The 22995-nt window shown below is 35.7% G+C and overlaps 1 protein-coding gene across 1 annotated transcript in view; it reads left to right on the plus strand.

The window, feature by feature from the left end:
- Nucleotides 1-22995, plus strand: part of Cog3 (component of oligomeric golgi complex 3) — a 52801-nt gene that overhangs the window by 26682 nt on the left and 3124 nt on the right. The window contains exons 15-21 of the mRNA XM_076872376.1: nucleotides 2872-2996; nucleotides 5591-5680; nucleotides 8901-9021; nucleotides 11419-11507; nucleotides 11614-11748; nucleotides 17660-17735; nucleotides 22187-22314. Coding sequence (XP_076728491.1) covers nucleotides 2872-2996; nucleotides 5591-5680; nucleotides 8901-9021; nucleotides 11419-11507; nucleotides 11614-11748; nucleotides 17660-17735; nucleotides 22187-22314 — 764 coding nt within the window. The remainder of the gene's footprint in view (nucleotides 1-2871; nucleotides 2997-5590; nucleotides 5681-8900; nucleotides 9022-11418; nucleotides 11508-11613; nucleotides 11749-17659; nucleotides 17736-22186; nucleotides 22315-22995) is intronic.

Here is a 22995-nt window from a genome sequence, read left to right on the forward strand (position 1 = left end):
AATTGTTGAAGAAGCACTCAGGAGTGACCTAGATAACAAGGTGCATAGGAATTAAGACACCCCCTCCCCAGGTGTAAGGGTGACACTCAAACTCAGCTTACCGTGGGACTGGTTAGGAGAGGAGGAACAATAACTCCATGGGCTTGAAAAAGCCTCAATCTCCCCCAAGATCCCTAGTTTTAGAGCATTATCAGGTATTTTGAGTCAGCTCTAGAGATGGTTGGTACCCCAAATCCATATTGCCAGGCAGCCTGGGCATTCCCTATCTGATAAAGACATTTTTATCACACCACATAGAAGGGGAGACTCACTGTGGGGGAAATTTCCTCCTGTGAGTAGAACCATGTCACATTGTAGTGTCCCTTTTGTCCACTATATCTTGGTTCTAGTAAACCTCTAAGAGTTATTGGAGAAAATAGTATATCCCTGTCTTGCCAACCCTGGCTTTGTATGTTTTCTCTTCCCAGTAAAGCCTGTTCTTTAATGCATGACTGGCATTACAATGAGGCTATGTTGACAGAACTGTAAAGGCTGGTTTGGAGGCTGTTGTGTTTTGCCATTTGAAAGACACACGTGATTTGAATCAGGGTGTTGATGAGCCAGTGAAGATAAGTGTGAAGTAGAGGGATACAGTTAGAAGTCTTGAGTCCAAAGAATTTCATGACACACTAGAAGTGAGGGCTAAGAGAAGAGTTGAGGAAGTTCATGTGGAATCACTGAGAAGATCTGTTTATATGGATCTAGAGCTGTGCTGGCCAATACAGTAATCACCTGCCATTGAGTATGTAGAATATGACTAGTTCGTTCTAATGTGCTGTGTGGAAGATGTGCTATAAGTGTGTTAAAAATACACCAGATTTCAAAGACTTAATATGAAATAAAGGATAGAAAATGTCTTTTTAGTAACTTATATTGATTGCATGTTAAAATGGTATTTTGGGTATATTAAAGAAAATATATTGAAATTAATTTCACTTGTTTTTTCTTTTTTTGGTGGTGCTGAAAATTGAGCCTAGGGCAATACTCATGCTCTGCCACTGAGCTACATCCCCAACCCCCTTTTCCTTTTTTTAATGTGGCATTTTACTCGGTCACATTCATGACTCATGTTATATTTCTATTGGACAGCACTGCTCTAGAGTTATAAGTAGAACCAGCATAGAGATAAAAATGGAGAAGCAGTTGATGCTTTGGGCTTTTATATGATCACCCCACTCTATACAGTTGAGCGATTGATTGTAGCCGAGGTCTGGAGAGAGACTTAGCCAGTGCCAACATTAAGGAGCGAATTGGGGCAGAGGAGTGAACTGAGCTGAGAAAGAACAGCCAGTGAGATCAGAGACAGGCAGGTGAGAGGGTTATGACTGAAACCAGGGAGGAGGGCTTGGCAGAGCTATTTGAGGAAACAAATGAGAAAGATGAAATTACAAGGACATTTTGGATAGAGAAGGCTTCACATAATATGAGTTAGAATAATTTGGAGTAAGAATAAAGTCTGTTTTAAGTATTGAGAATGTAATTCTGAAAGTAATGAGAAAACTTGTCTCTGAGTAGCAGGTATCATGGGAGTAAAAATCTTTGGAGTTAAAATGGTCAAGGTCATAAGGTCATATGTTCATCCATATGCTTATTGGTGTTACCAGAATGGTGATAGAATTTGAGGTGGAAAGCAAGACTCTGAATTAGGTGGCATGCAGAGCCCAAACCAAAAGCAACTCTGAAATACATAACAACCACTTTTTCTGGTTTCTAGGTATGTCAGAAATGAGAGAATGATATCATGAGGGTTTCAAAATGAGCGCTTTTAGTGATTTGGTTCTTGGGGTGGAATGAGGTAACATAGCACATTGATGGAGAGACCATTCTCTAAAGAGAATAATTATTAGTCTCTTGAAAAAGCTGGCTTTCTTTTATGTGTAGAAAAGTGAAGGGAGATGAGGGCACAAAGGGTGATAGACGAGGACCTGTGCTCTTGAGAAGAGGCAACCAGGAGACCCTTGTCTTTCGATGGCTTGCTGTGGAAGTAAACCAACCCCCACTGCTTGTCAACAGCTGTTTAAACAGGACAATGAAAAAAAATGAACACAAAAGTTGACTTCCAGCTTTATTTCACTAAACTTATATTTGGGTTACTTTTTTGGCTCTTTATTTTTTTAAAAAATATTTTTTAATTGTAGTTGAACACAATACCTTTATTTTATTTATTTATTTATTTATGTGTGGTGCTGAGGATTGAACCCAGGGCCTTGCACGTGCTAGATGAGTGCTCTACTGCAAAGCCACAACCACAGCCCTTTGGGTCTTTATTTTGAAGGAGAGGTCCTACAGATAGCAAAATCCTTAGCAAAACTGTAGATGCTTAATATTCTTTTATATCTGTTTTAGTATTGTTTTTCTTTAAGAAATTTTATAAAGGAGATCTTATTTTAAATTTTGAGGCCTTATGGAAGAGATTTAAAATTATACATATAGTGCTTACTTAATAATAAAAAAACTTAAAAATTATGAAGTAGGAAGTTGAAAGCATTAACCCACAACACTGCTGACATTTCTCCCTGTCAGATCTGTATCACATACAGATCTCGATCTCTATCTTGTTTTAAAATAGGAATTGTGTTTATTCCATAAGCAATTTGGGTTGGGCATATATATGAGGCTGGAATATATGTATATACTCTTGTGTTCTCATTGACTGTGTTAAATCTCACTTAGATTTCTTAGGGCATTCTTGATTAAAGGCTAGAAAAAAATTGACACCATTCCAGTTATTGTTAGCTAACAAGAAGGAGTAGTTTATAGTTTCCACGTAAGTTATTGTAATACAGACATCCACATACGTGAAATGTGTTTTCTTTTCCATTTGGGTTTTAGGTTCAACAGAATCCCTCAATCCTAGACCACATACCACTATTTCTCCAGCAGATCTTCATGGAATGTGGTATCCTACAGTTCGAAGAACTCTTGTCTGTCTCTCCAAATTATACAGATGCATAGATGTATGTGTGTAAATTCTTTTATCTTTACTGTGAATTTATTTACTCTTTCACTTAGAATATTTTAAAATTTTTATTGTAAGATCTTGATGTATTTTATTTGTTATTCTTAGAATTTTAATTTTTAGATATGGAGATTACTTGAAGGTCAATCTAGAGATTCCTAATTTGAGTATTCTGTAGGCCCTTAGGATCCACTAAAGGACTTTTATGAATGCCTTGTAAATATGGTTAAATTTTGTATATATGTATTTGTGACTTTTTAAGTAGAAGAACTTTAGCTTTCATTGATTCTTAAAGGTGTCTGAGATCACCAGTAAGTTTAAAAACACTGTTCATTTTGTTCATCTTAGTTTGTAAATGATGAAAAAGAGGTGCAGAAAGTGATATATTCAATATCATGTAGTTATAATCTACATTTAGTATTAAATGCAGTTACTATAATTTAGTTTTGCACTCAATTTGAATTGATATCCTTAACAAATAATTAAGATCACATGTGGTTTTAGCCATAAACTTAGTTATTGCTAAAGTTGGCAGTACTTTTTTTTTAAAGCACCAGTTTAGATTGTGCATTGATTTCCCAGAAGAGAGTTATTTTAATCATACACAGTTGTCATTCCTGTAACAGCCGATTTGTCTGTATTTGCTGTCAGTGGTTTGTTTCTAAGCCAAAATAGTTCATAAAATTTGACCATTTGAAATTCACTTTTTCATTGCTTAATTTGATTGCTGTAAGTCCAACTGCATAAAAAGAGAGAAGTGACTACATACAGCAGTCATGTAGTGAATTGTCCAGGTACCAGTGTTTCTTTAGGATGTCATTCAGAAGGAGTATGCATATGCTCTCATGTGCCAAAGGTATTCTGTACTGCAGAGTACTAGGACTGAACATGGTTGCACAGTATTACATGGGGCATTTGAATCCTACTGCTCTACTTAAACTATATAGTTTGTCAGATCTCTTTTAGAGGGAACTGTGGACATTTGGCATCTCTTCTTTCCCATACTCCACATTAGGTATATCGAATAATGGCATTAGACTGGAATTTTTAAACTTCCTACAGTTGGAGCCAAGATCCCAAGAGAAATGTTCAGGAGGCCATTCCACACAGAATCTTTTGTTATCACAGACCCCAATGAATGAAGTCTCTGAGCTGCTTAATAGGGTCTGTAGCCCAATAAGAAGTAGGCCTAAGGAAGTTACTCTGCCTGATTTTGTTTTATGCCTTAGGCTTACCTACTTATTTTTTCACTCAGCTCACATCCAAGTCTTAAACTTTCAGTCTTACTGAAAGTGAGGAAAGACATATCCAACACAAACCATATTAAGACTGAGCAGGGGAGGGAGAGGATATTTTCCTAAGCTGCACATCTTTAGATTTCTGGGCAAGTCAGTGACACAGTAGGGGACAGCTCTAATCCTTCCTTCCCATAGTAGCCTCTGTACAGGTTGAAGCAATACAGAGAGAATAACATCAAGTAGGGGGCCAGGGCCAGGACTGTGGCTCATAATAAATGTCTTATACATAACCAACCATAACCATGTCATGTCTTTGGTAGAATGGAGGTAGGGAGGGCAGCAAGGGGACTGATGGGAATCCTTGTCTGACCAAAATGCCACTGCCATTTAATTTAATCCTAATTAGGATTCATACTTCATATTCCATTTTGTAACCTGTTTTTCCCCCACTTAATTATATTTCCCCCACTTAATTATATTTTCCCCCACTTAATTATATGTAACCTGTTTTCCCCCCACTTAATTATAAGAATTTTACCACTTCAGCATTCTTTTTATTTATTCACAGTAGTTTGTAACTTAATTTACTGGTATTTTATTTGTCAATCTCCCATCATTGATCATTGAACATTTCCATTATGTTTATTTATTTGCCGTTTTAAATAATACCATATAATGAATGAATGTGTATGAATCTTAAAATGCAGTGCTGACTAATTGCCTGGGATTTGTTTTTAGAAGTAGATGCACTGAAGGTTTGTTTTACAGTTAGTTTCTAAGCTTTTAAAAAGAGACCACTGGTAGCCATGGTGATACACACCTTTAATCTCAGCCACTCTGGAGGCTGAGGCAGGAGGATTCCCCTTGGCAATTTAGCGGGATTCTGTTTCAAAAAGGACTGGGGATGTAGCTCAGTAGTAGAGTGCCCCTGATTTCCATCTCCAGTACAGACAAAACAAACAAACAAAACCACCCCAAATCAAAAAATTAATAATAATAATAATAATAATAATAATAAAACACTTTACAACATGAGATCATGTTGGAATGAGGTCAGTACTCTGCCTGCCTCTTGATCCATGACTTCCCAGCATCTAGCATGGCATTCAAGAAGTGGTAGAACATTTTTATTAAAGATCACATGAGTGCTTCCAGACGTGAGTGCACATTTCAAAACTATATGTTGGTCTAGAAAGGTTGCATGGGAATAGAAAGCTCCAAGAGGAATGGTATCAGTAATAAACAGTAGTGAAGGCAAGCATGCATTTGGTTTGCTGCACTCAGGGCCTAGGATTTTCCTTTTATATCTGTTTTGTCAAGTGTCACAGGCTGATGTTCTCTTTTATTCCACCAGAGGGCGGTGTTCCAGGGATTATCACAGGAAGCATTGTCTGCCTGCATTCAGTCCTTACTGGGAGCATCAGAGTCTATCAGCAAAAACAAGGTTTGACGAAGTGTTAGGTGAAATTATATTACCTATAATATTTTGCAATATAGCATTTATTTATAGGCACAGAAATTTAAAGCTGTTTTGACAATAAGATTTGTTTAATATGATTGAATTTTGAGGCCCTTTGAGAGAAGCTAGTATTTCATTATAGTGCTCAGTAAAGACTGCCCTAAGAGAGTCCAGCTTTGCTAAACCAAAATTGGTACTTAGTTTATCAGTTCTATAGGATAAAGGTTTCTTGCTGATTCCCTGAAATACCAAGAAACCGTTTTTAAGGATATTAGCAATTTAACTATCTCTGCAATGGTGATTTAAATAGTTGAATAGTCTTACCAGGAGGAAGTTAGCCTGTCAATTTTGAGGAAAGGCAATTGTCAACCTTGGGTTGTATGAATAGAAGGAGTTGCCATGACTGTGTGGCTTAAGGTTTTCAATCAGGATGGGATCTGATGTTGAAAACTGCTGGTGGCTGTGCTTCTTCCATGGCACTGAGATTTGTATTTTTTTTCCAAGAAGTAGAGCATGTTCAACAGCACTGCTCAGCTTAACTCTTCACTTAAAATACCTGTCACCTTCAGGGAGGGAGCTGTGGGGACTGTTTCCACCCAGAATTTCATTACTGCTTAGAGGGTTTGAACTCTCTAATTTCCAGATTCTACCTTTGTTTGTAACCATTATATTCTAGTCAGAAATGGAGAGTTGCAATTAAAATTTGACAAAGGGACTAAAAGAGGATGGAGAATAAGAATATAGATAGGAAGATTTAAGTTTTAAATAGCACTTGCAAGTCTGACTTCTCACATTTTTTGTAGATGAAATTAGGGAATTATCTAATATTATGAAAATGGTAAAGTAAATTGGGGCATATTCTATATGGTGGAGATTTATACAGCCATTAAATTTTTAAAAAATGAGACAAGATTTAACTTAAGTATGTTCAGGCAAAAAGAAAGGATACAAATCAGATATATAGTCTAATTAGGTAATGAAAAATGTATTAAAATAAATATGTGATAGTAAAAACATTTGTGTGACTATGGGTGCTTTTTGCCCTTATTTCCTACACATTTCTTTAGGAGCATATGTGTCTTAGATCACCAGAAGGAAAAGAATGGTCTAATTAAGAAAAAGTTTATGTGCTGATGTCTCTTGTATCATTGTCTTCTCTTTTAAGCTTTTGATCATTCATCCTTCTGTCTTCATTATCTGTAGGCCATGCTCTTTTATTTAATTCTGTTTTCTAGATATTATAAGAGGTTTAGGTATGTGTGAGGAAGCCCTAAGTTTGGTAAGCATTAGCTTACTTATTTTCATTGCTGAGTTTGTATACTATTGCCTTTTAGTTTTTGGTAAAAAAACAAAAACAGCAGTAACAACAACAAAACAATGAAATGGCTTGATGTGCTAGAAAGATTTTCTTTTTTTTTTTTAAATGTTTATTTTTTAGTTTTAGGTGGATATACAATATCTTTATTTTATTTTTATGTGGTGCTGAGGATCAAACCCAGTGCCTCATGAGTGCCAGGTGAGCGTTGCTACCACTTGAGCCACATCTGGAGCCCCCTAGAAAGATTTTCTAGTTTTTTTTTTTCTTCTTTTCATTAGTTGCTCAAAACATTACAATGATCTTGACATATCATATATCATACATTTGATTCAAATGGGGTATGAATTCTTATTTTTCTCACGTGTACAGATTGCAGGATCACATTGGTTATATAGCCACGTTTATACATATTGCCATACTAGTGTCTGTTGTATTCTGCTGCCCTTCCTGTCCCCTTCATATCCCCCCCTCCCTTCTCCTCCCTTCCCCTCCCATCACCTCTTTCTACTGCATCTACTGTAACACATTTCTCTCTTTTTTTTTCCTTCCCCCTCACACCATCTTATATGTAATTTTGTATAACAACGAGGGTCTTAGATTTTCTAGTTTTTAAGGCAGGAAATAATTATTACATTCTTAAGTTGATCACCTAGTCTGTTAGTAAATTCACATGATACTATTTATTGGGTTACAATAACTTTAGTAAAACAGAGGAGATTTATTTGATACTATTTTTGCTCTCAAGTCTTAGTTCTTTTAAAAGTATCTTAAAGTGTAACATTTATACTTACTTGATGCCCTGTGTTCAGAATGCGAAGTGAGTTTTCATTGTATAAGTCAAATGTAGAAGCTTATTAGAAGTAAGGAGGGAGATATTAATGGGGTGTCACTTTATTTAATAATCCCTTTGAATTTATAATGCTTTACTGAAGGATAACTTTTTCTAATGTAAAATATTTCATTTGAAGTATTTTTGAGATAAGATTTTGCCTTGAAAGGCAGCAAGAAAGTGCACATTTGATCTTGCTTTTACTAAGATACAGACTCTTGAAAATAAGAGCTGTGGTTATTTATTTTTTGGAATTGGGTGAACTTTGAGAACTCAGTTGCAACACGGGGTTCTTAGAGATAGGTTCTGACAGGGTGAAAGGGCATATGGAACTCTCAAGGGTGTAGGTAGTTAGTACTCTCTTGGTGGCAGGATAATCCAAAATGGTGACCCCCAAGCCATCTTACATTTAGAGATTCCTTTTGTACTTTTATAAAAAAGTATCGAGTATGTCTGATGTTCTGGATATTGAAATTGCTTTGATCAAACAATGAAAGCTATCTTCCTGAAGAGAAAGAACTAGAAGACCAAGAGAGGGCAGAATCATGCTCATACTTAGAGTTCCTATGTACCTCCTGCTCTGTGCTAGTGTTGGATAGCATCATCTTTTCTACCTCTGCACCATATGAAAATAGATTTGACTTCTCTTACTACATTTGGTGTTTATTGTCTTCTGTCTAATTTACTTTCTTGGATTTCCTAAGTAGAGCAGGTGGATTAAGAGTTTGAAGCAAGGGCTGGGGTTGTAGCTCCGTGGTAGAGTGCTTGCCTAGCATGTGTGAGACACTGGGTTCAATTCTCAGCACCACATATAAATAAGTAAAATAAAGATCCATTGACAACTGAACAATATTTTTTTTAAAAAAGAGTTTGAACAAGATTTTTCTATGTAATTCTAACATGGGTAATATGGGAAGAGCTCATTGCACACTAGAGGCATATTAGTGCCATAAGGCTATAAAATTAGGTAGATTAGTATTGATTAATAATGTGTGTCTTATATGCTCCTATTTTGATTTAATCTGTGATAATATTAATTTTTCTGTTTTACAATTTAGACTCAGATTGATGGACAGCTTTTCTTAATTAAGCACCTTTTGATTCTTCGAGAACAAATTGCTCCTTTTCACACTGAATTCACCATTAAGGAAATTTCCCTGGACCTCAAGAAAACTAGAGGTACTTTGTTGTCCTGGCTGGCACACCTGGGTATGTTTGAACCTGTCCAGATGTGTCAGCACAGGTTATAGGTTTATTTTATGTTCATCTGCAATGTTTTTGCATGCTTTGCTTGCTAAGTGTGTATCTTGTTCTCACTAAGCTGAGCTATCAATATCCTAATTACTCTAACTTGCTGTATTTTCTTTAAGAGAGTTTTATATGAGCATTTCAATTTGTGATGTACTATTACCGTCTTAGACTCTGCCACATATTACTTACAACCAGTTACAAAATGAAAAATCAGTATAATAGCTACTTAGTAAATAGTACCTGATAGCTAATTGGTATGTTTTAAACCTGGAGTTGAGTTTGTCAGTTTGTGAAAATTCAGGAAATCAGAGTAAAAATGGGAGGAGTACTTGTTTAAGAGTCTGAGAGTTGATTTTCTTTTTTTTCCTGTTCATCATTTCCTAGCTCTTGTGTGATCTTGGATGGGTGTTTTGTCTTCCCTGCCTGACCTTCCTCCTAGGTAAAACGAGCATAATGAACTCGTTATGATTCTCTAGGGTTGTCAAGATCATTAAGAATGAAAATATGTTAAGGTGTTTTCTATGTTTTGGGTACTAAAGTGAGCTTATGTAGTATTTTTAAATCTGCTGGTTGGTAAGTAATCATGTAGATATGAGGTCTTGGAATTGGTAAAAAATATTGACTCATTGTGGGAAAGATGATTCATCCATCCTGATGATTTGTTTATGAATTAATGAGAGATGGCTTTTAAAAGATTAGCTACTTTCCAAGCTGTTGGTCTTCAGCAATTAAGGGTATACCATAAACATCACTCATTTCTCTTAATTACTTACAATTTTTTTGTAAACTTTATCTTTTCTTAATCTTTTCTAAAAGGTTTATGCTTTTATGCCTTAAGCTGTCTGCTTATATAATGAATTAACTTTCTCTCTAGTGTATGGGGGCAATTGAGAAAGTAGTCACTGAAGTTATTTTCTGTGTTCTGTGATTCAGAGCAACCCCAAATACAGAAATTCCAAATATAGCAGGATTTTAGTTCCTTAATTACTGTGCTTGTCTGGTTTAACTCAGCTGAGATCCACTGTGGCTCCTGCAGAGTCATATTAAAACATTTGCTTCTTTTCCCCTAATTTCTCACCTGTCCACCACAGAGAATACTTTTTTGGTTTATAAAGCTTGTGTGTATCATTTTTTTTTTTTTTTTTAGGAACCAGATTTTCTGGCTTTTGCCTTTACATAATGCATAATTTTCAAATGGCATTTTCTTTGAGGCTCTTACCTCCCAATTCTCCAGGTGATTTCCTTCTTTTTTTTCAGTGTGAGATATGGGAATGGTGCTCTTGTCTTGAAGAATTCCTGGCTGCTGATGTCTGTTTTAAGTAATGAGATAGACAAGAGGTTAATTTACTTTATTTTTATTTTTTTTCTAATTCTTCTTATTGTTTTTTTAGTTTTTGTTGATAGTCTAGATTCACTGAGGTGTGAGAAGATGAAACATCCTAAGATTTTGACAAAATTTGGTTTAAAGAATGTTTTTCCCCATGTATTGTGAAGCTTATGTAACCCTACCAGATGGTGATTTGATTCTATTTATTGCAAACAGAATCTTTCTGGTATCCTACAAAAAGATAGCAGACACAAAGAGTCACTCACATTTTTCTATGAAGCCTGAATCTGATAGAGAGAGGTTCTTTTTCATTAAGACCAGGGTCAAGGCAGTATTTATTGTGGCATGTGCTTGCAAAACCAGGGTTGGAAGCATTTCATGCTTTGTTTTCTCTAGTCGGGCAAAGCAAAGAAATGGCCTTTTTTTCCTGTCACTTAATTTAATTGCTATCTTCACTTTTAAGCCTCTAACCTCTCACGACTAATGTTATATCTTATTGCATTTGAACATCAATGAGACCTCAGTTAGTACTTTGTGTAGAGTCTAGTTAGTCTGGAGGTTAAGGGGTAAATATGTCCTCTTGGTGTTTTCTTTCTGGCTGACACATTGTTTTATTCACACTCCTTCAAGTGAATAAATTTCTGTGCCAGTCAGGATCTTAAAAAATCTGGGTAAGTATGTGAATGTTTTTTAAAAACCATTTAACATCCCAAAAATAAAGAAGTGAAATTTTATGATATCAAGTATAATTTATCATTTTTCTTTTTTTTCTGTAAATGGCAAATTACAATTAATAGTTATTTTGCAATTCAACTTCTAGAAAATAACTGTGTGGGTACTGTGGCCATATTTGACGTTCATCTCACCCTTAGTCATTTGTGGAGGTGGGTTGGTGAAGACGAATGCCTTGTGGCTTCATGGTAGTAAAGAACTGATGTTACACAGAGCTTCTCTGTTGAAACTGACATGTTTACTGGATGAGAAATTTTGTTTCACAGATGCAGCATTTAAAATCCTGAACCCTATGACTGTTCCAAGATTTTTTAGGCTGAATAGCAACAATGCCTTGATAGAGTTCTTGTTGGAGGTGAGAAGAGTCTGTTTCATTGGTGGTGGGATAAATGACATTCTTTATGTGTCTGGTAATTTCTAGGCACATAAAAACAGGAGGAAATTGTCATCTTCTTTTTAAGGGTACTCCTGAGATAAGAGAACATTATCTTGACTCTAAAAAAGATGTAGACCGGCATCTGAAATCGGCCTGTGAGCAGTTTATTCAGCAGCAGACCAAGCTGTTTGTAGAGCAGCTGGAGGAGTTCATGACAAAGGTAGAGACTGGGTGCCTGCTTGGTAAAGTCATTTTGCATTCTTCCCTGGCTTTGCTTTTGAATTACCCTCTTGTGAAAACTCTGGCAGAAGGAGATGGTAGTCCAAGTCTCAGTGATTAGGAAATCATTCTGTTTCCTATTACAAGAGCTTTGCTATGTGGACTTTTAGATATGCTTGAGAGTTTTTGTTTTGAAGAGGAAGATAGCAAATGCTGCATAGCTGTTGTTGCATTGAGTGATCTGCATGTGGGCCACCACTGCATGTGGGCCACCGCTCACAGTCTCCTGGACGCTCACTTCCTCCTACACCTGCATGGCAACAACTGCAGATTTTCTGTTACTTAAAATGGAGGGTTTATTTTCCTTCTTGCTTTGCCTTGTTATTTGCCCCTTTCATTTTTGCATGCATAATTGAGAATTGAAGATTTTCTATCACTACATTGTAAACTGTCATATAAGTGGATTTAATATACATATATATGACAGGCTGACTCTTTCTCTGTCTCCTAAGCGAAAATCTGTCGATTGGCAAAGAGCAGAGCAGATCATGATCATTCTAACATTTTTGTTCAACCTAATTATTTTTTAAAAAGTGTCATCACTGAGGTCTTAAAGATGTTAAAAAAGTCTTAAAATTAACCTTTGTTTATTAAATCTCTAGTGTCTACCCCAGACTTGTATTAAAGGACTTCATAAAAAGAATAAAAACATGATGGCCTTTTCTTCAAGTTGAGGTAGTCTTAACTGGTTAGGCAAGATGTATCTATAAAATAATCAATAAATAGCTATGCATATTGTTGTTTAGTAACTTGTTGGTGGATTATCAACTCTAATATGCCTGAGGCCTAGATAGACAGAAGATATAAATTAAGCTTGGCATGGTGGTGCATGTTTGTAATCCCAACGACTTGGGAGGCTAAGGCAGGAGGATTTTAGGTTCAAAGCCAGCCTCAGCATCTTAGTGAGGCCCTAAGCAACTGACCTGCCACGACTGTGGTTCAGGCTCAGGATGTAAGGTTAGGGGGCTCCTGCAGTTGAAAAAAGATGAGAAGGCACTATTGGGATGATTGGGATGGTTGACTTTCTTTATTTAGAGACAGCAACAAACCCCAACCAGTCCCATTTAACCCTCAGCCAGTTCATTTAGCCCCCAGCCACTTCTATAAGCCTTTTTTTTTTTTTTTATATGCAGGCCAGACAAAGAAGTCACATTACTAACAGGTTACATAAGTGGGCGCATGCTCACAAGCAAATGTTTCTGACCTTGAGTAAGTGTGCTGAATCTGGGTGTTTCTGACCTTGGCTTCATACTAAAATCATAGCCCCAATCCCATCCCCAAGCCTCAGCAAGAGAGCCTAACTACAGCCATTTTGGCCTGCCCTACAGTAATTTATTGAGACCCTGTGTCAAAAAGGGCTGAGGGAATGGCTCAGTGGTTAAGCAACTCTGGCTTCAATCCCTAGTATCAAAAAAAAAAAAAAAAAAAAGGAAGAAGATTTAAGTTAAAAATAATAAAAAGAACAAAAAGCAAATGCAGAAATGATAAAATAATCACTTTTTAAATACTTATTGTATTAATGGATTTTAGTCATTAATATGAAGTATTTAGAATATTTGTGTATTTTTTTCCTACCACAAAACAAAGAAAGGTGGTAGAAATATTCTGTACCAAATTTTGATTTTAAAAAAGGGAGAGTGTACAAGAGTTGATAGTTTATAGTTTACAGAAAAGTTATCATTTTTACTGAAATTATTCTCAAGGAAAATTGGCTTATAAACTGTAATGTGTATTTCTGAGAGGACATTCACATTAGTACTGATAGGAAATATTATAGACAAACATTATACAATAATAGCAGTCAAATGAATCTTCTGAAATTTGTGAGTTGATTATAATGAAATCTAGGATTAAATACTTGTTCTAGATTAGTTTTCTAGAAATCAAGAGAGTCAAAATTTATTAATAAAGTTGTCCAAGTTGGCTTTAGTACAAGCTTGATAAATCTGGTCTAACAGGACAGTTGTATATTTTGGAAGACTCTGGACTAAGAGCATTTAAAAAGGAAATGGAGAGGTTTTTTTTTCCTTTGCTTTTTAAAAAAATTTTTTTTAGTTGTAGATGGACACAATACCTTTATTTTATTTGTTTATGTGGTGCGGGAGATCGAACCCAGTGTCTCACGCATGCTAGGCAAGTGCTCTACTACTGAGCCACAGCCCTGGCCCTGAAATGGATGTCTTTATAGAAAAAAAATCTTCCAAGTCTGAAACTATTATATATTAGTTTACCATGGACATGTTGTATATACATAAAGGCAATTCCCTGGACAGCTAGCTGTTCATGCACCTCTTCCCCTACTCCCCTTCTTTCTCTAATGTTGGGGTGCTCTACCACTGAATTACACCCTGAGTCCTTTTTATTTTTTATTTTGAGACAGGTTCTCACCATGTTTCCTGGCTTTGAACTTGCTATCTTTCTGCCTCAGCCTCTGGCTTATGGACCTCTTTTTATATCCCCTTCGCTATGGGGAAAGAAGGGAAAGGCTTGTGTCTTATCATCATGGAGAGTCCAATGTCACATCACGTGTCAGTTGACTGTGCCATTGCTCAGATCAGACACAGTTGCCTCTGTCCCTTGCTGCTGCTTGTTGAGTTTCTAGACCTGGTATTTAGTAGACACTACAGCCTGGTAGAGGACTGAACATCCTTTATGTATTGTCTTATTCCAAATTCAGGTTCCTTCTAGTCCTGCTGGGCATAGAGTCAGTCAGAGACAGAGAGATAGGCAGGCAGGCAGGCAGACACAAACACTGGAGTTCACACTGACATATGTGATCATTTAAGACATTATGTTTTAGAATTTGTTGACCCAGCATTTTTACTTTTTTATCTGGTGACTGTTTCTAGCATTCTGAGTAGTAGAGGAGAAAAAAGATTTTAGAACTTCAAAATGCTTTTCTCTAAAGGTATGCCTCAGCATTATCACCTGCAGGTTCAGAACCTCAGGCTTTTTTATTTAATTAGTATTTTATAAGGCAACCGTGCTTGTACCTTGATAAATGATTATAATATCCATAGGTATAGAAAGGAGACAGGACTTCATTTTTCATTTAAATGTAAATTTGTAGGTCTCAGTACTTACCATTTTAGATGTAAGCCTTATCAACAAAGGTCCTCAGATTGTTTATATATATGGGTTGGCACAATGAAACAAACTGTGTTTGTGTGTAGAGAACATTCTCTGTATGTCAAAGACTTTTTAACCTAAAAACTCAGTGTATGATTCTGATGCCCTTTTATCTGCTGTAGATTGGCCTTTTTGTTTTTATATGGCTCTCTCTAGGCTCTCCTGTTGAGATGCTTCATTTTCCTTAGTTCTACCCACAAACCCTGGCTTCCCAAGGGAAGCCATCTTCATTTCATAGACTAAGAAACTGACGTCTCACAGAGTGGCTGAGTGTTCATGAGATAACTTTTCTATGTCTTTTTCATCTGCTGCTTTCCTGATTTTTGGTGTAATTATTGTTTTTCTTGAGAAAAATAAAATGAGTACAAGAAGAACATACACATGCTCATTTCTTTTTTCCTGTCCTTGGAAAAATAGCCTTTTCTCTAAGTATTTGAATGGCCTAAAAAAAAAAAAAAAAAATTCTGAGTGTTGGGGATAGAGGTACATGTGAAAATATTTAAGTCAGATTATTATTTTTTTCAAATTTTAAAAACTGTTGATGCATTTTTACTATTTAGAATTCTATGGTACTGGATATTGCTTGAAACTCTTAAATGGGACTTGGGATGGTGGTAGGTGTAGTGAAAAGAGCTAAAAACTTGGAGTTGGGAAGGCGGGGTCCCAGGCCCTCTTCTCTACTTGCTGAATGAAACTCTTAGTAGGTTTGTTCCTCTGAGACTCAGTTTTCTAACCTCTATCAGGATGACTGTAGAATCCATCCTATTGTCTTATGATTACTGCAAGGACCAAATAATATCATGTGTAAAGGCACTTTGTAATTGTAAAGTGCTGTGGAAATGTTATTTTAAAGTAAAGTAGACAAAGTTGAGGTAAAGATTTTACATTAGCCAAAAGTCTAAATTAAGGCATTTTAAAGGAAGTATAATTTTAGGTTTATAGCTAAGCTATAAGTATTTCTGGTGGGACCAGTTTATGCTAAAAACCCAGGCTTGTATGTAAAAAATACCACTTTTTCTCAAGCAGTTTAATAAGCAAGTTTATTCTTAATATTCCTTTTGAAGTGTTATTAATTTCTTCTGTAACCCTATAAATTTTTCTTGATGTAGTGCATGTAATAGAATTTGATCTGTAAATTTAATTCCTGCTCTCAAGGAGTTATAACCTGGTGGGAAATCAAGATAGGAAGATATCTGAACATTAAAATGTATATGGCAATGTCAGCATGAGACGGTGGGTCTTTGTTCATCTCTGGGGTTTTAAAAAAGATGAGAATTATTGGGGAGAACATTTTTTATTCCCCTGAGTACCAGACATTTTTTTCTTTTTCCTATTCCTTCTCTGGGTTTCTTTCTCAGGAGACATGAACTCTACATACTCAGGAAAACTTTTGAAGGGAATACTCCTTGAGGTGTGATTTAAAGATAAGTAAATTATCTGGATAGAAAACACAAAATGAATGTACAAATCTGTATTTGTTTTTAAAACAAACTTCCTAAATATATATCATCTTGAAATTGGTTAAATTTTGGGACAATCAGTGGAATAGTAGGCAGCCATTACAGTTAAAACTGTCAGACCCAGAAAAATGTCCAGAATATAGATTTAAGTGGGAAAAAATACATTCTCATTTTTATAAATGTATAAACATGAATATATACTTTTAAATTGGAATGTATTCCCAAAATAATGTACACTGAATTGTGGATTTTTTTTCTTTTAGCATTGTCTAAGTAAACTGTAATCTTCCGTGAAATGTGTCTTTTAAAAACAAATCACACAATGAAAAAATAAAGACATGGAGAAGAATTGAGAGGAGGAAAGGGCGAGTTCACGCACATGGGCAGCACAGAAACCAGCAGTGAAGAAGGCTGGAGAGATCAGCTTTAACCTTATGCCTGTCTCTTCCCTCCTATTTGTTTGCCCCTTTTCAAGAGAAGCTAGAGTCTGTGCTAAGGTTTTTCTAATGAGACTTTCCAGTGGGGCCAAGGCTTTGGCAGTACATGACTGTCCATTAAAACAAACAAACAAAAAATGTTTTATGCAGTTTCTGTCTCTCATCCTATGTAGCCACCCATTTTCCCATCACAGTGTGTGATGACTCTTGACACAACAGTCTTGTCCAAGCAGCTAAATACACTTTTTTACATTCACTTTTCTATATTGTTGCTACGAAATGGAAAGAGATGACTAGAAGATGGGCTCCCAAGTCTGTATTTTTAGCTTTTATAGTCAAGTGTGCCTTTTGATGGTATTGAAAAATCCTATTTTTTTAATGACATTCTCTCTGCCTATGATATAGTAAGAAATAGATCCTCTTGGTATATAAAGGAGATTTTTGTCCAGCTGGGATGACATTTCTAATAAAATACAATAATAATTTAATATTAACAGTCCATTTTAGAGAGATCTATTTTGTGTTTACATTTCTCTAGGATTTCAATTTTATCTTCCTATCCTGAAATGTCTTAGGCAGAATGTCATATACGATTTTGGGTTTTTTTTTTGCAAGCTAACATATGCCTTGAAATAACAAAAAGTTTTGCTGAAAAATTGTATAAGCTCTAAAGGAATATGAGATGTGGTGCAATTTTGTTGCAGTTGCACGTTTGATTATCAGTATGCTTTAGTAGGTTTAAATGGTGTTTTGTATCCTTTGAGAGTGATACCAGTTTAATTTGTCACCTGTGAAATGAAGCTTTTCTTCTTGTCTCCTCTACTAGGTTTCAGCATTAAAAACAATGGCCAGTCAGGGAGGCCCCAAGTATACCCTCTCACAGCAGCCTTGGGCACAACCAGGTAATCAGATTTTAATATTTTGGATTTCTTTTTTAAGATATTATTAATTTGCATTTATATAGTCCTTGCAGGGACAGCTTGGATTTGTTTCTTATTCACTTTGGGGTTCTACATCTGAGTTAATCTAGATTCAGTTTGGAGCTAACAGATCTTAATTGGCCAGCACTGTTGGTATTTCAATAAGCATTCCAAGGAAGGAAGAATTAAAAATAAACTTACCTAGTTAAAAGTAAAATCTGGTATGGATGGAAACATTTTGAGTCTGCTGATTTCTGTACTCTTGCCATTCATTTGTTTATAGCTTTCTGAAAATACTGTATTTGACACAGTGAAATTGTGGAGAGAAAAACACCCATTTTCAAGTATATGAAGAAATATTGGGCCACTATTTTGTTACACATTTTCTCTAAGTTCTATTCTTTGTTGATATTTTGGAGTGTTTATAAAAAGAATCATAAAAATTGAGGTATCAGTGGGAGTTGGCAGGCAATATCATTGCCTGATTCATAGATATATTTGAGGTGTTTCCAATTTTACACTTCCCTGAATGTAAATTTTTGTGTGTATGTGTGTGCTAGAGGTTTTGTTTTGGGAGAGACTTTTTTTATTCATTATGATTAACTTTTATTAATTGTACATATCAATAAGTTTCACTGTGACATTTCCATACATGCATATATCATGCTTTGGTTATATCTATCCTCCTGGCTCCTCTCTCCCCTCTCCCTTCTACTTGCCCTGTCCCCTTCCCTTTGCTTTTTTTTTTTTTTTTTTTTTTTTTAAATTTCCCCCTTTGGTACCAGGGATTGAACTCAGGGATACTCAACTACCAGGCCACATCCCCAGCCCTATTTTGTATTTTATAGAGACAGAGTCTCACTGAATTGCTAAGCACCTTGCCATTACTTAGGTTGGCTTTGAACTCTCAATCCTTCTGTCTCAGCCCTCCGAGCTGCTGGGATTACAGGTGTGCACCACTGTGCCCAGCTTCCCTTTATTTTTGTTTTTTGTGGTTTGAACCCAGGGCCTTGTGCACACTGCACATGCAGTGTACCATTAAGCTATACCCCCAGTCTAATGGGAGGGTTCTTTACTTTTATATGATAGACATTTAAAACTGAACCTAAACTTGTGGATTGTTCTGGTACATTTTGTGACATTTTAAGTTGCTATTAAACCTGAATAAATAATTTTGTTAAGCATATTTCTGGCTCCCCTGACCCATATTTTGAAAATGAAAAGAACAAAATGGTGAAAGAACAGTTTTAATTATGTGTAAGCAGTGCCCAAGTTGGAAAGTAGCTCTTTGCTTGTAGTGAGAGTTCCAAAAAGTAGTTCCAAAGAGTAGGGTTTGCACCCATAAAAATTAGCTATCTGCAGGTACCTAATCTGGAATCAACTTTTTAATATGATTGCTTTTCCTATTGAAAGGATGTTGTGTTGACAGGTATTCATTTCCTTTGAGAAAAAGGATTGAAACTCTTGTAATACAGATTTTTCAGTTATTATGAACCCCTCAGGTTAATCTGAAGTTGGGCCAAGAAATTAAGAATAGCTATGTATTTCTTATGAAGATGTGTAAATATTATCTTTGAAAGGATGACAGAATTGTATTTCAAATGTTCCTCATGTACACTTTGAGGATGTCAATACAGGTTTGCAATGATTTGTTTTATTGCAAATACCTTTTTGTATATTTTAATGGAAACTGTGAATATTTTGTCTTCATTATTTTAAACATTTGGATTGTGCATGAGAGTGAAATCTTAAACATCTTTTAAAAGCAGAGCACACTTGATGGAGTAGTACACTTTGTCAAAAGAAAATCAGATTTTTTTTTTACCAATAATATTGGGAATTCTGATCATAGGTTGCCTTTTTGTCAGCCACCTATTCCTCATAGTCAGGAAGCAGACTTCCTAGTTCCCAACTCAAGGCAACTCTTGGAGTCATTCTCATGGTCTCTGGATGAATTGGAGCCTTTGGCTTAAGGTTTCAGCCAGTTATAGGGCTTATTTAGAAATAGGAGTTGATTTGTATTTTGAATGTTTATGTAAATGAAACCTCTTGGATGTAATAAATCTTTCTTTTTTTTGGGGGGGGGATTTTTTTTTTTTTTTTATTGTTGGTTGTTTAAATCTTTCTTAAAATAGATAAAAACAGCAAATAGGCACAGACATATTTAGTACACTAAGCCCAGGGATTTGGTGTATAATTAACATATTATTCTTTCCCTTTTGGAAAGATCCTTTCTCTCAAAATAGTGGTTGTCATTTTCTCAAGCAGAATTCTAATAGAATTTAGTGTTAGATGTATTGGACCCTTAAGCATTACTAGAATTATCAGTAAGCAGCAGTTTCCCCGATAAAAGGAAAAGGACAGATTGAAATGGGTTTGCTGTTTTGTCACATAACTCATTTGGTTTCTTTCTTAGTGAGGAGATCTTAGTGTATATAGAGATGACAGTTCAGTTTGTCTTGTGTATCTTCTGCCCATTTAGCCACAGTGGAGGGTGGAGTTCGATTTTCATGATCTGTAATGCATGACATCCACACTTCAGTGTCAAAAGAGATTTATGGGCCTGTTGGGGCGGGAGCATCAAGAACAGTCCAGGAGCAATCTCTTCTGCCCCAGAAACCCAGGGTGAATGGTTTATGTAGACTGTCAGATTCTTGGATCAAGTCGTAATGAAGGAACTCATAGGAGAGAATGCTGTTTTGTTAATTGATTCTAGACAATTAAAGGATACTATATTCACTAGTCTATACAGCTACTTTATGTTTATCAAGGGCTCTGAAAACTCATTTAGTGATCTCTGAAGTGTGTTTGTTAACACACAGAGCCAGAACCCACGAAGGAAATGTCTTGAAGAGCTTTCATTTGCTTAATGAAAAAATAAACAATTCTGGACTCTTTCTTCTTAAGAGCCAATGCACTTTCTTACCTTGTCTTAACACAACCCTCCTCAATTTAAAAAAAGTGTTTTCGGATGGTCTAAAAATTTTCAAGGTGTATAAAATAAAAAATAACTCTCTTTTCCACTTGCATACTAGTGCTGTTCTCAAAGGTAGTTTCTTTCCCAGCATTGTGTATACTAGCACATATGGACTTAGAAAATGTTACCCAAATGAGATTGTACTATACCTCTCACTTTTTCACTTACTGTGTGTCTTATAGCCCTTCCTGTACCAGCATATCCTTCTGTGTCCACTGTATTTAATGGACACATGGAACACATCAGTATAGCATGATCGCTTTAGAAATTTATTAATTGATATTTGATTATTTTCAGTTTTTTCTATATATTATTTGACAAATATCCCTATACACACATCTTTTTATTTTGTGAGTATGTAAATAGTATAAATTTTTAGCAGTGAAAATCAGTGAAAGAGTATGTGTATTTTCAGTTTTGCTAGAAATTGCCTAGTGTCCCTCCAGAGAGATTGGACACTCATCAGCAACTGATGAAGATACAGATGTCCTTCCATATTGATTGGGGATTGGTTCCAGGACTCCCACCACAGAATCCAAGATGTTTAAGTCTGTCACATAAAATGGGTTATTTGCAAAAACCCCGTGACTGTCCTTCTGTATACTTTAAGTCATCTCTAAATTACTTATAGTGCCTAATACAACATGAATGCTATATAAGTCGTTGTTATACTATGTTTAGGGAATAATGAAAAATATCTGTACATATGCAGTTTTTTTCTGAATACTTTTGATCTATCGTTGGTTGAATCCATGAATGTGGAACTTGCAGATATGGAGGGCCAACTACCTCTTTCCCCACATCATTGTCAATTGTAAATATCTCACTGCTTTTATTTGCATTTCTTTAATTTTGAGTGATGTTGAATATGTGTGGAACCATCTTTTCCTCTGTAGCTATCTAGGTAGTTTCTTCACAGATGACTACTCTTCCTTTCCAGGTAGCTCTTTCAGGTTAAATAGTTATTTTAGTTAAAAACTTATAGAATTCTATTTGCTGTCTGATAATGTGGTATAAGAATACAACAAATGGATATTTAGTTTTCCTTAGATATGTGTGGATATCTTCTCAGTGTCCTGAGTGAGACTGTTAGACAGCACCTCTGACTGTGAGTCAGTTCTGTAGATAGATAAGCTCATTTAGTATGGTTTCTCACAAGTATCTAAGAATGACTTCTTTAAAAAACAAACTCACTTATCTCTCATCTAAATTCCAAACGCATATGTTACAGCCCCTACCAATGTCTTAAAGCATGCTGGGAGAGTTCTTTACTGCCTTAGTTGTTGAGATTAGAGTTTTGTATATAGCAGATACTTAATGTTTGTAGAGCTAATTGTTAAACTTGATAAACAAACAAGGAAAATGAGACACATTCTTTGGGGAAATGAGACTTTTGCTATTTTTCTCTTTCTTCCTTTCTGAATTTGTGACCCTAACCAGGTTAATTGCTTTACAGCAAAGGTCAGTGACCTTGTGGTGACTGCCTATAAGACAATAAAAGCAAAGCTGCCTTTGACGTTGAGAAGTATGTCGTTATACCTGTCCAATAAAGACACTGAGTTCATCTTGTTTAAACCTGTTAGGGTGAGTAGTACTATAATTTATCTGAAAGTTGGCTAGACTTCTAGTGTTCTTTTTCTTTTCCTGTAGATGTTTAAAACTGTTGATATACTATTCTAGTGAAGTTGATTAATAATTGCTGTGATTCTTGAAAGACATTCAGAGCCAGCTTCTGATTATGTCTTTTTTTCCCCCAACTTTCACTTTGTCTTCTATTTTTAATGTTAACTTTGTATGTTTTGTTTGTTTGTCTTTTTTTTGTGGTACTAGGGATTGGACCCAGTGGTACTTAGCCACTAAGCCATATCCCCAACCCATTTTATTTTTTTTATTTTGAGATAGAGTCTTTCTGAGTTGCTGAGGCTGACTTTTAATGTTAATTTTGAAAGTGTAATTAAATAAATAAAAAAGTCAGACCCTCATATTTTGCTTGTGGCCCAGCACTGGAGAAGGCAATATTCCAGGAACCCTGTTTTTCTAATGAGTGGTGGAAATAAATGGTGTGCGGCAGCCATCGAGGGATAAATGTCAGAGAAAATTTCATAACTTATAGTTCTTTGTTGAGCTTACATCTTAACCCAGGCGTTGGTTGATTTTTAAAGTACATTTTGTATGTCTTAGAACTTTATCTTTTATGTAAGAAATAGCTGACGACTCTTATTCTCTGGGGGGACAGGGCTTGCTAGAGTTTAGTTTTTCTAGGAA

This window comes from Callospermophilus lateralis, chromosome 12 (genome assembly GCF_048772815.1).
Source record: "Callospermophilus lateralis isolate mCalLat2 chromosome 12, mCalLat2.hap1, whole genome shotgun sequence".
NCBI lineage: Eukaryota > Metazoa > Chordata > Mammalia > Rodentia > Sciuridae > Callospermophilus > Callospermophilus lateralis.